Here is a 12,988-nt window from a genome sequence, read left to right as displayed (position 1 = left end):
GGGGGGGGGGGTGGAGGGACCGATCGCGCATGCATGACGCGCATGGCGCGGCGGTTCCATATAAATCGCGCCTCGAATCAATTCGCGAATCTCGGAATCTCGAGCGGCGTGCTTGAAACATCCCGACGTTAGATAAATCCGCACCGTCCGGCGGCGTCCGTGCACGCCTGTATATACTTGAGATCATTCCGGCATTAACGAGCGAACGTATCAGCCTGATACTTCGGCGGCGGTTCCCGTGATATACGACGGTGATCGTGCGGTGAGGAATGGCGCGCGGAAATTCCAACGGAAGTTTCGTTAACGATGCGCCCACGTACGGGGCGTATCCGCGACGCGCAAAGAGCGCGAAGTCATTCGAACAATCTCCCTTTACTGTTATCCTTTGCGCCTCCTCCCGTGCCGCGCCCCCTATCCTCCCGCGCGCGCTCTCGGGATACGTGATTTCTCGTTGCCGCATTTTACGACTCGCGGCCGAAATTGCGCGCGCGTTGGAAACCGCGTTACAACCCCGGCAAATACGACACGTCGCATCATTTTCCATTATCCGTCCGCGAATTTGCGCCCGTTCGAAAATGCGCGTAGGGGGGGGGGGCGCGCGCGCGCGCGCGTCGCCGTCGAGAATTATATCGTAATAAAGACGAAACGATGAGAATTAAACCGCCGGGGAAGATATCCTCTCTCTCGGGCGCGCGCTTCCGTCGCGCTACGCAGAAAGCGGCGAAAGAAATGGGGGAAATGTACGTGTGCTTTTTTTTATTTTTTTCTTCTTTTATATTTACTCGGGGCGTTACATCATCTGTATATACACACGCAAGCCCGTTTCTGCGTTCGTACGTGCGCGGCCGTATACTATGCAAGCGAGTCACGCAACGCTCGGCCGCGCACGTAACGAAGTAAAGAAAGGGAGCGTTTAATTAAAAAATTCCTCCGGGCGAATTGATTCGTTTCGGGCACGGCATTCTCGCAGTCAGGCGGTGCCCAGTCGATACGCCATTTCTAGCAACCGCGATCGGATAGTTATGAACTTTCCGCTAACATATCGTTAAATTAATAGCGCGCCATTCCGAAAGCGCGACGACTCAGAGCGCGGATGGAATCCGGCGATGCATTCCGCGATTACGCGCTCCTTTCCCCCCGGCGACGGGACCCGTGAATGACAGATTGCGTCCAGGATTGCGCCCGGATGCGCGATAGACACGCCGATATCCCCGGTGCCGGAGAACACGCGCATTTCGCGCCGTTGAGACGAAGGGGGAAGAGGGGAGGGGAAGGGAAAACGTCGAATCTTGACCCCTGACTGTTCTTTCTTCGGCGTGTTCCGCGCGACGACAACGCGGGAAGTTTGCCCGGTTCGGGATATTTCCGAGGCTAAACGCTTCCCAGGACGGTAGAATAGCAAAACGGCGCCATATTAGCGGACATATTTAAAGAACAAGCTCGTTATAACTGATAGCGCGGATACGTGAGGCTCGGTGTGTTCGCGACACTGCGGCTTGCGGTTTCGCAAATGGGATTGTAGAGCTGTTGCACATACGCGCACACACATACACACACACACATATACACACACGGATGCACGTTAACGTACGTACGGTAGTTTCGACGTGGTGGGCGCGTTCACGACGGGACTTGAGATAAATGAAATTCATAAGACGGGCTATCCTTGAGACGGGACTTTCCCGTCCGAGTGGGCGATAGTTTCGCGCAAGGCGAGAGAGAGAGAGAGAGAGAGAGGAGCCCGGCGGGGTTAGTGCGGGGGTCAGGGGAGCTCGTGCAACAAGTGACGTTATTAGGTTGGCGCCGGAGGGTTGCAAGGGAGGGAACTGCGAATCATAATGCATAACTCTCGCCCGTACTTGTCTTACCGCTCACACGCGGCTATTCAACCCCCGCGGAATTGCTCCAGCCCGGCTTAACGCGAGCCGCTACCCCTCGAACGTCGAAAATGAGCGGGTGCTCGCTGAAGTTCAGCCGCGGTTTCCGACAAAACCGTCGGTCTCGGCGACGACACGGCAGCGGAGCTGCTCCGGCCGGGTGCGTCTTGTGCGATTCGCGGACGGAGACTCTCGCTTTAACGACGGTGCGAAGAACATCGAAGTATTTTTAACGAGCGAATCGACGGGGGTCCTCCGAAAGGGCCGATTTCGGGGGACCTTCGTGAACGATGGCTCCCGAGGAGGAATTGATTCCGGAAGACGAGTGATCGATTCCCCAGTTTTCGATAAAGGGACCCCGATCTACAGTCCCACGCGTCTTAATCCCCTCGATAAGCTCGGCTTGTGATATCGACGGTGAACTTCAAAAGCTCGTTTGCGCGGAGATCGCGCTGCCAAGTTACGTCGAGAGAGCTCGTTCGTCCTTGTCGCCCGATATGGTAATCGGCCGGTCCGTGGGAAGACGCGCCCCCCGTCCTAGAAAACTAAATTCCCATTCCGTTCCTGCGAGATGGCGGTGGCCGCGAACCGCGAAAAGAGATCGTCACCGCCGCCGTCGGCCGGGGGAAGACAAAGAGGCTTTATTATGCGAGGAGAGCGATGGAAATTGAGAACGGCGAGGGCGGAGATTGGCAAGGATGCCGGGTGTTCCCGCTGGCGTCGAACGGCAAAGACGACTACCTTATATCCGCAGAGCTCGGATTATTACCGCTCAAGACGCTTATTCCGCGTGTCTCCCCCTCTCTCTCTCTCTCTCTCTCTCTCTTCCTTCTTTTTCGCATAATAGTTCGAGAATATATTCGCTCGCTAATCATGGACGGTTGGATTCGGCACGTCGAGTCTCGTACACTCGCGTTCGCCAACATGCGTTTACATTGGCCGTAGTTAAACTCGCTCTACGCGTCTCACCGGGTTCGAGGTCCTCCAGAAAGAGACAAAGAATCGATTAAACCGCGGTTAAAGTTAATATTTGTTATTTAACGACTCGTCTCCGCCCCCCTCCCTCCTCCTCCTTCGTTTCTCCCGCTCCCCGTTTTCTTTCGGCTTTCGAGTTTCAGCGACATTGGCGATCGCAGCGGGATCTATCAGGAGAGAGACAGCCGTGATAAAAGTATCGGTATAAAATTTATATCCGCCGATACATCCGATGCTAAGCATCGTAAAACCTCTACTTCGCCGGGCTGCGCATAAAAGGAGGCTCTTAGAGCCCCGGAGTAATCTTAAGGATGCTCTTGGCTTTACATACCGTATGATTGAAAAATATCCTACACGTGTAACACGCGGACGCGCCACGACGAGGGTGGAAAAGGTAGCGGCGAAAAAGGGAGGGGGGGGAAAAAAAAGGGAAAAATAGAGAGAGAAGAAACCGACGGGCGACAGGACGACCGCCGTGTCGTCAAGCCAGTCGTCCTTTTTCCGCCTCGCGGCCCCCTCTGTCTCTCGGCACTTGATTTCCGTCTTTCCCATTTTCCTCTTTCGCTCCGTATCTCCAGCTCCCTCCTCCTCCCGCCCTTTCAGCCCCCCCCCTCGTCTTCCCCGGCCGCCATTTTTGTTTGTATTTCGCGGTGATCGTGGACCGGAAACGGACGTCCGCGCCGTGAAAAATGGCCGCCGTTGCGCTTCCGGCGCGGGAACGACCCCCCCTTGTCCTCCTCGCAGTCCCCTCGCCTGAAATCCTAACCGACGCCCTCGTCCCAGGGCCTCGTCGGCGTAACGCGTTTTATCCGACCAACCCTCGCGCTTCCACCTTTCTGCTCTTTACCGCTGTCCCGTCCGACTTTGGCCATCGACCCGCGCCCAAACCATGTCCATTTGACGCAACGCGCTACATGTGCTCCTGACGCCGCGCAAACTAAGCGTTTTATCACAGTTCCGTGAGCTGTCCGGTCGCATGATTATAGTAATTGTCTCCTGACACTTTCGCGACCTGCGAGCCACCGTGCCGCTGACAGAAACACCGGCAATATTTCATCCCGTCGCGGCGCGTATGCTCAAAATTAAGAATGCGTTTTTTTCAGATTAATGTGCTTGCCGACGCGCTTTCTAATTAATGCTCTGCGTGTCTCGGCGAAATAATAAAACTACCGATCGACGCTGAAGTGAAACTTTCGGCTGGCGCGAAATATATGTATGTAATATTCAGCGAATTAAAATATTTCCACCATAAAAAACATTTTGTACCTGTGCTAAAAAATGATCCTCGTTGAAATTGTGTAAAATGCGGTGAATTTTTAGCATAACTATATGTTAATTCAACTTGTTACGTTTATGTTATCTCGATATTTTGTAATATTACATCGAGCCGATATTTGACATGTATGAGTATTAAAATAACATATTTTATACTTGAATATCGCTCGATATTACGGATGTATTAATTTTGTGTTCATTTTTCACACGATGCTTGTTACTTTTCAACATATTCGCCTTGGGTTAAGTTAACAGAAACATTTGGACGGGCCATTTGGGACGCGTGAAATGCGTTAAGTTTAACGCAAAGCTTCTTATCGCGCTGCCTCCCCTATTCTCATCTGGTTTCCAACATTGCGCAATAATCTCCGATCGGATTATTAAACATTTCGTACTGAAATCTGGTTGATTTTCGAGCGAGATTTGCCGGTTTAATTAATCATCTCGCTTTGTTTCAGGAAAGTTTCAAGAATGTGTTGAGCTGACTCTGTCTGGACATACTAGGGTTTTCGGGAATGGATTCGACGTTGTTGCTGTTCCTATTGACCGGTAAGTTCAACGTCCCCGCTACGTCGTGCTTCTCTCGGCAAGAAAAATTCGCAAGGAACGCCGATGTCCTCGGCGTTGACAGTCGGGCTCATTAGCGTAGAATCTACAAGTCCTAGTTGGACCTGCACGCGGAGGCTACATCAGAAAGTCCCGACAAACTTGGGTGGAGGGAGTTCCACTTATTATGAACTTCGGCCCGGCGACACTCCTCCTTTACGACAATGTGCCGTTCCGCAAGCTCGAAGAGACATACACTCGCCGGATTAAAACGATTCTCGAACTGTCAGATATTGCAGTTGCCAGCCGTTTCTCCGGATCATCTTATTTCACTCAATAAAATCGATGTACTCGCGCCCAGGGAGAGGGGAAACAGAATTATCCCTAGAAGCGATATCGTAATGTTTACAAAAACGCGGAGACAAGTTTCTTTCCTCAATGATCATTTCGCGGATCGCTCGTACACGGCGGATTTTCTTCTATCTCTCTGTAATACGAAGTGAGCGGAGCGGCCGAGGAAACAAAACGACGACTCCCGTGCGGGGAAAAATGGCAGCTTTATGCTATCCCGCATAGGGAAAAAATTTTTCGGTAGACACAATTTCAATATTCAGGATGAGTCTTCGCAAGAACCATTCCGACGATATCGGCTTCCCGAGAACNCCCGAGAACGCGTCCCCCTCGCGTCTCCCCCCCCCCCCCGAACTTCTAAGAGCGACGCTCGCACGACTCTCCGGTGAACATCGGTTTATAAAGAGCGGAGTGAAATTTACATTTCCCATCGAAGCGAAAACTTTCGGGGAAAGTGACTTCGATTTGACGCTCCGTGAACTTGCGGAATAACCCGGCTTCGGCGATCCCTCGCACCCTCGGTCGCCGTCGCGCGACGCCGTAGTGCAGAAAGCGAAAAACGCGTCCGTTCTCTCGGCCGTCTCTCTCTCTCTCTCTCTCTTTCTACGCGCACCCACGGTCGATGACCACGTGGAAGGTAGGAGAGCGAGGACGAATGTGAGAGCGGGAGCGGGAAAAACAGGTAGGAGGGAAAAAGAAAGGAGTACGTTTGGTTTGGCAGTGGGCGGTGGGCGTCGAACTCCGGGACATCGCGCGCGCGGATGACGAGTAATCGATCACGAGCACTCTGCCAACACTACGCGGCGAAGAGCACGGTGGTTCTCATTCGCAGCGCAAAGTGGAGAAACCTCAATGCGGTGGGTACCGCGATCCACCATTTACGGAGAGTGCCCGTGCTCGAGACTGCCACGGGAAAAACGAACGGGATAAACGGACGGGGGGACACGCGCGCAATTAGAGATCCGACGACGCCCGACGGCGGGGAGGGCGAAACGTGTCTTAAGAATTCCCGGCCGACGCCGGGGATCCCCCCCCCCCCTCCTCCTCGGCTGTAATACACGCATTTCCCATCGCACGGCTCTCCCGCACGTCGACGCTCTCACGTCGACACGTCGGGAATTAGTTTCGGTGAAATTCGATATCGGTCGCAGCATCGGGAAACTTGCGAAGGAAGAGTGCGCGGGAAGTGCCGTGGCGCAAATCCCCGAGCATAGCTGAGAGCCATGCGCCGGAGATATTTGCGGACGAGTTCGTAATGCTTTCGCGAAAAATACAGAAACCCCCGGCTGGCAACCCACCCGTCCTCCCCCCCGCACCCGGTTACCCCGGCCGTCCCTGTATCGATTTCTGTCCGATGGAGTATCGCGATACTCGCCCTCTCGCCACCTCTCGCGCGCTCCTCTCTCCATCCCCGATCGCCTCTCTTTGTGACTCGTCCCTTCATCCCCCCCGGCCGCCCCCGCGTTCAACCCCTCTTTCGCTTCCTCCGGGTGTCCGCGTGTCCCTGTATCGCGATTTTCAATAGCGCGCGCACACGTGAAGGTGGACATCCGAGGAGGATGGATCATTACTTTGACGCCGATTTTCTTCGCCGATACCACCGGCGCTTCTTCGAGCGTGCTCGAGAGATGGAGGTTCGAGGAAAACAAAAATATCGGAAGGAACCGACACGGTGGAGTGTGAAATTTCGGACGGTACGAAACGGGTCGACGGTAAAATTGAAGATCGAGCGAGGATTCAAGATATTTCGGGAACCGGCGGAGCCGCGAATGCAGTTTAATTTCGCGTTACACGGACAGCGGAAACGCCGCGCAATGAAATGATAATGCGCAGTGGACGCAACATGACTGAAATCCAGATCAACGTGAAAGTACGTAACGCGGGGCGCGCGCAGATACGCACGCGGCGGCCGCACCGCGCTCATTTATCACTGCATCCGGAGTAGCGCGAATCGTTCGCCAGTTGGATGGAATTATTTATCTCAATATGAAGCCCGGTGAGCCGAGCGCGATGGATAGGCTGCATGACACGGATGTTCTGATTTTTGTTTCACCGCTGAAAGATACAACCGTGCGCGCTGTAACGTCCCGCGGCCTGTTTGCTCGGGGTCGTCGACGATCGGCGGCCGGTATTCCACCGTAATGGATCAAATAAATGGTGATGAATAACAACACGGCGGCTCTGCTTTGGATTGACGTGGAACAAAATGTAATGTATATTTTTTTTGCGAATAAAAAAAAATATGTATAAAAGGGACAACCCCGTTATTGACGGCGAACGATGTGTCAACACTGCTGGTACGTCGATCGAGAAATAAAAAAAAAGGGTAAAGTTGAATCGGAGGAACGTCAGAGAGAACAATTTTACGGACGATAGGGGGGAAAGGGGGGAGAGGAAGCGAATGTGTAATATTCCTTTGCGAGGCTCTTCGACAATAACCACCGGCTCGTATTACGTCGCCAATAGTACAAGATTAAATGGCACTTTTGACACCATAGTTTACGCGCGTATCCGCAGCCGAATCGCACCGGTCTACCCGACACACACACATATATATATATATATATATATATATATATATATATATATATATATATATGTATGTATGTATATATGTATGTAACGGTAACTCCACCGCTGAGTTCATTCTATCGGCGCTCGACGCGACCGTTCCAATAAATACTACTGATAAAGAGTTCCGCCGCTACGTATACGTAAGCCCTTGTACTTTTATGGCTATTATCTTTTGAAATCGTTCTCTCCTCCCACACATCCTTTTCCTTCCCTTTATCGCGGAACACGTGCGCTATGTAACGAGCTGCGCCATTACAAAGCGCTGGAGATTAAATTTATCACGAATGCGGAAACCCGAATGAAAGACATCACAGAGATTAACGCCGTGAATATTATATTAAACCCATCATATACGAGGGGGATTCGTTCCCCTCTTGTCCGCTGGGCTAATGTTTTTGATATTATTTATATGACGCGCCTGTCACCGGGAACGAAAAACCCCGTATCTCGCCGTGGCCGTGCGCTCCTCCGCGCTATCCGCCAAAAAAAAAAAACGAAAGAGAGAGAGAGAGAGAGGGAGAGAAAGAAGGTACGAAAAAAAAAAAAACAGCGCGCCGAATGGTTTCGACGCACCTAGTTACGTCGTAAAAGCGGATGGAGCGCGTTGCATTTTGACCATTCGATTTCGACAAAATCGATTTTGTAGCAGCAACGGCCGCACCATCGGCCACCACAGCACATCACACTGCACCAGTGACGTCGGGGATTTTAGCGAGCCGCGGGACCGCACAGGGCGCGTTGCCAAGGGCGCTAAAATATGTGCTTAATATTTACTACAGACCGCATGGCGAAACGTATGGCTGTCAGGCAAAACAGATTTCATTATTAAGAACACTGACGAGAGAGATCGAACGGCTTTCACGGCGGGAATATTGGCAGCGCGTGTTGTCGATGCGACGTTGTCGGGGCCGCAGAAACAGTTCGCTCCAGTCAGCGACCGCTAAATTTGCTTTTCCCTTCGCTCGCGCTCTATTCGATCAAGTAATTGTCTTTCACGGGAGGAGGAGAAGGGAGTCCACGCGATTGCATATTTCCAAGTGCCTTGGAAATATGCGTGTAACGAAAGTAACAAATTTCCGAGGAAAATCGAGCGATCCGATGATGTTTCCCGGACCGGTCATTCATTGACGCGGCTATTCTACCGCCGGTCATTCGATTTGTACGGACGGGAAGCGAACCGATGTGGAGGTATGATGCTATCAATATGAGATCACTGTCCGATAGAGGGTGAGGACCGAATGGCGGATTTGACGAGAACAATGGAAATGAAATTTTAACACGTGTAAATATTACCACGGCAATACCAACGCGTATTTTCGATTATTCAATTCGTAAGATGCGCCGCTACTTGAACGCGGCAGATCGGCACGCAGGGAAGGAATTCGAATTGCGGGGCGACGGGAACGTTAGCGTTGTTTGAAGGGTGGATCGTGACGACGGCATTGATACTAACAAAAATCATGACGCAAATAATAAAGTGAAACGTTTCCAAACCCCAGCCGAGGGCGTTTGTACGGTAGGAATATTGGCTACGCCTGAGTATATTTGCACGTAACTCGCACAAATTGTTTCGAAATTGTTCGGAAACCGTGTTAACTGTTACCATTATAATCTCTGGTACCGCACGATCTTGGAACATTTTCGCGCGAGATATTTCGATTTTTATCTTCAACACGAACGGTCCTTTAGCCGGAATAATTTTTCCCGAGTCCGTTCTTACGGTTTTTTTTGCTCCCGCGCGTTCTGAAATTCAACGTAGTTTAGTGTTAATGCGCGCGATATTGCAAAATGATATATCAATACTGCCGTATGAGAATGTGAAATAATATTTTAAGCTTTTAAAGCGAGTATCGACGTGTGCGCGACAGAATATATACATCAACGTATAATTTGTATAATAGCAACAGAAATTGCATTAAAAGTTTATTTTATGAAACCGTGTACAAATTTTGTAAACCAGAAAAGAGAAATGCCGAGCGAGGTGCAAAGTGTACGTGAAAATTAGTGTCCATTTAAACTCATCTGATTCGCGCGAGACGTCTCGTATCGATTATTACCTCGATATACGCATGCGGAGGTAATTACTACGAATGGGGCAGTGCGCGTATCTCCTGATATCGATCGATATTTATACGATTGTGTCGCGTTGAAAACTAATTTCACGCGTGGCGTTACCATTACGTTGATCTGATTTGGACTTTTCCCCCTTTGCCGTCACAATTTCCTACGTATTATTTTCTTCCGTTTTGCCGTACGGATCGCACTACTTGCATTCAGAAGTTTTTGCACACCGTTATTTTAAAGCAATATATCTAGTTTGTTAAATTCTCATTTCGCTTGTGACGGGAAATAAATTTTTACAGAGTAATCCCGAAAAAAAGCACACACGTGCATTCTTTCTTTACATAAATGTGTACATATGTGTGTGTGTGTGTGTGTGTGTGTGTGTGTGTGTGTGTGTGTGTGTGTGTAAATAGCAGCAGTTCCCATAAAATTACTGACGTCGCCTGTAATCGAGATGATTATTCGCTGCAGAATAGTCTCCCAGTTACGCGGAAACACACCAATTAAATAAATATCACGAATTCGTCTCTCGATTGGCCGGTAAATACGGCAACGAAAGAAAGAAAAGAGGGGGAGAAACTTGGAGATACCGCGATCGAAGAATCGGGAATCGGGCACTCCCCTATCTACTTCGCAAACAAGAAAGCGCTCGGCGGGGGATCCGAGGGGGAAAAAATTAAGGGTTTCACGGCGTCGGGTCGACGGGGTAGATCCGTCCGAAGGGTTATTAATCTCTCCCATCGATTGTGCGAGTACGGGCTGTATGTACGTTAGACACTCGGCGCGCATCAGCGTTTCGCAATTCGAATCGCATTTTCGACGCGACGTCATACGTCGTTTTCGCATCTAATCCATCAACGGGGGTGGCAACCGCGTTAGGCGGTGGCGCGTCGCCACGTCGGCGCAAATGCTCGTTATTGCGCGTTAAAGTTCGTTCCTGCTGTCAACGGGGCGCAACAACCGGTGTGGGGGNGGGGGGGGAGCTTGTGAGAGCCGCGGTAACGTGACGACGACGTGCGCGTCCCGCTGCCAGAAAATTGATAATCGCGGGTGCGATAACCCCACGCGCGCGCGAAGAAAACATTTGCGAGACAGCAGCCCCGGCGACGACGTGCGCCGTCGCGTCGGCGCTCGCGGAAATATGTGAACGCGCTGCTTTCTGAATGATAAACCCCCGCGATCCGGGCCCTCCTCGTGCCGTATGGAATATTAAGTCGCGCCCGATAGCGACCCTTCGTGATCGCCGGCGAACGACGGGCGCAGCGATTTTATCGCACGAATAAACTCCGCGATAATAAACTGTGTCCGCGTTATCATGCATATAACAGTAGATGTACGCGTATAAAAATATATTATCGTCGTATCTCACGGGCGGTAATGGGCCGCACGCGGCGGCATCGTCCGGGGGTTATTCCCGAATCGTTCGGGATTGATCAAGGAGTTTCGAGCCCCGGGAAATCGCGGGAACTCCGCGCGATATTGCCGTGTACACAAATTTCGGACTCCGCGTCTCCGCAGTTGTTATTTTCCGTTCGTCGCGCGAACCGTCTTATTTCCCCCGCGAAATCCGCGGCATTTCGAAATGCGATAAGCTTGACTTACGTCCCGCGCAGCTCGCTCGCTCGCTCTCAGCAGGCGCCACGGCATTTTAGCGCGGACGTGTCACGCAAGATGCCGGTACACCAATATCCCCGCAGACATTCTATGCGCGCCGACGGGCTTGCAATATCAAGCCACTGGCAGAATTCGAATTCCTGCAGTCCGTAACTCAGGAGCGTCACTTTTTCTCTCCCCNTTTTTCCCCCCCCCCCCCCCCCCTCTTCCCACTGCCTCTCGCGCTTTACGAATCGCTAAAGTCGATCTCAGACGATACGTCGGGGCAGTTTCCAAGGCAAAACAGATCCCGCGCCTAGACGGGGATGGCGGGGAGTAGGGTTTCTTAAATAAGAGTCGGGTCACACTGCGTGGTGGTGATTTCTGATTGGTGAGAGCAATCGTCCGCTATTAAGGAAGAAGAGAGCGGGAGGAAGAGGAAAGAGTGAATTGACGAAGGACGCTGCATGAGTGATATATGTATTAGGCGCTCTTTTTCGCTGAATTAGCGTGTATCTGGAAGTTAAAAAAAGACAGATGTACAGCTAAGACTTGGCGGAAGAAAGAGAAGTTTTCTATCGATGGCGGACAATGTAGAAGTATTCTAGCCGAGAGATCCTCAAGTAAGAATTAGGATACCGTTAATAGGGGATTATCTTCTCCTCTTCCAAGGTAGAACAAAGAGTCACAATAACGGCAGTAAAATGACTTCCAAGGGTCATTTTTTGATTATGATTAAAAATTAATAAAATCATGACTTTGGAATTTCATTCATATTTAATTCTTCCCAAATAAACTGTTAAATTGCACAAGTTATATTGTATACAAAATTGCTCATGTAAGCAATGTTCTATTTATTGCAAACAATTTTGTTTATATTTAGCTAAAATTAGAATTAGAAATTACGATTATTATAACTCTAAATACAACAGCTAAAGCTTTTCTGCGATAGTAATTTATTTGTAAGGAATAGTTAAGTACTTTTAGACTACGTTTCGATATTCACTGCTAGTATTAAAAATCTATAATATATGTGACATGAAATATAGATTTTCAATACTAGCAGTGAATATCGTAACGCAGCTTTAAAAGAAATATAAACAGTTGAGCGTGGAGGATTTAAAGACGTTCTACCTCGGAAGTAAAGAAGTCATTGACAAGTTATAATGTAGTCGCGAAAAAGTCGAATTATCGTTCCATTTAAAGTACTAAATGACATCTCCGATTTTGATCTTCTATAAATGATTGCTTTTTGATGTCATCTTCACGTCATATTCATTTTTGCATGACTTTTTCTTCCACCTGAGTTTCTTCCGCCAAGCTTTAAATGTATATCTGTTTTTTCTTTAATTCTATAAATACATACCAGTACTTATGGAAAACTATTTCACCTAATACATACATCGTTCATGCAACAACCTTTGTTAGTACATTTCTCTCATTCCTGCTCGCATCTTTCCTATTACCAGCGGACGGGTGTTTCACTAATCACGCGGTGTGCCAATTCATACAAGAAAGCGCTCTAGCCGAGAGGAGCGCGGAAATATGAATAAAAAAAAGTGTAAAACGAAATATAACGTATTAACGATTACGATACGCCGATAGGATGATGGAACGAGAGGCGAATTTAATTATGAGATAAAATAAATCTAGATTGTGATAAATGAATTCAGCGGCTTCGGAATCGAGTTAAAGACGCTATCAGAGCTTTAAAAGCCGGAGAGTGGGGGGGG

General features: G+C 49.8%; 1 protein-coding gene across 1 annotated transcript in view; it reads left to right on the top strand.

Annotated features, from left to right (window-relative positions):
* The window catches only part of LOC106741521 (Down syndrome cell adhesion molecule-like protein Dscam2), a 105,509-nt gene that overhangs the window by 46,052 nt on the left and 46,469 nt on the right, over positions 1–12,988 (top strand). The window contains 1 exon segment of the mRNA XM_014613639.1: positions 4,586–4,676. Coding sequence (XP_014469125.1) covers positions 4,643–4,676 — 34 coding nt within the window. The 5' untranslated portion in view covers positions 4,586–4,642.

Source organism: Dinoponera quadriceps, unplaced genomic scaffold (assembly GCF_001313825.1).
Source record: "Dinoponera quadriceps isolate SergipeBrazil2010 unplaced genomic scaffold, ASM131382v1 scaffold405, whole genome shotgun sequence".
Taxonomy (NCBI): domain Eukaryota; kingdom Metazoa; phylum Arthropoda; class Insecta; order Hymenoptera; family Formicidae; genus Dinoponera; species Dinoponera quadriceps.
Note: the sequence above shows the minus strand (reverse complement) of the source record. Positions and strands in the feature narration are given on the sequence as shown.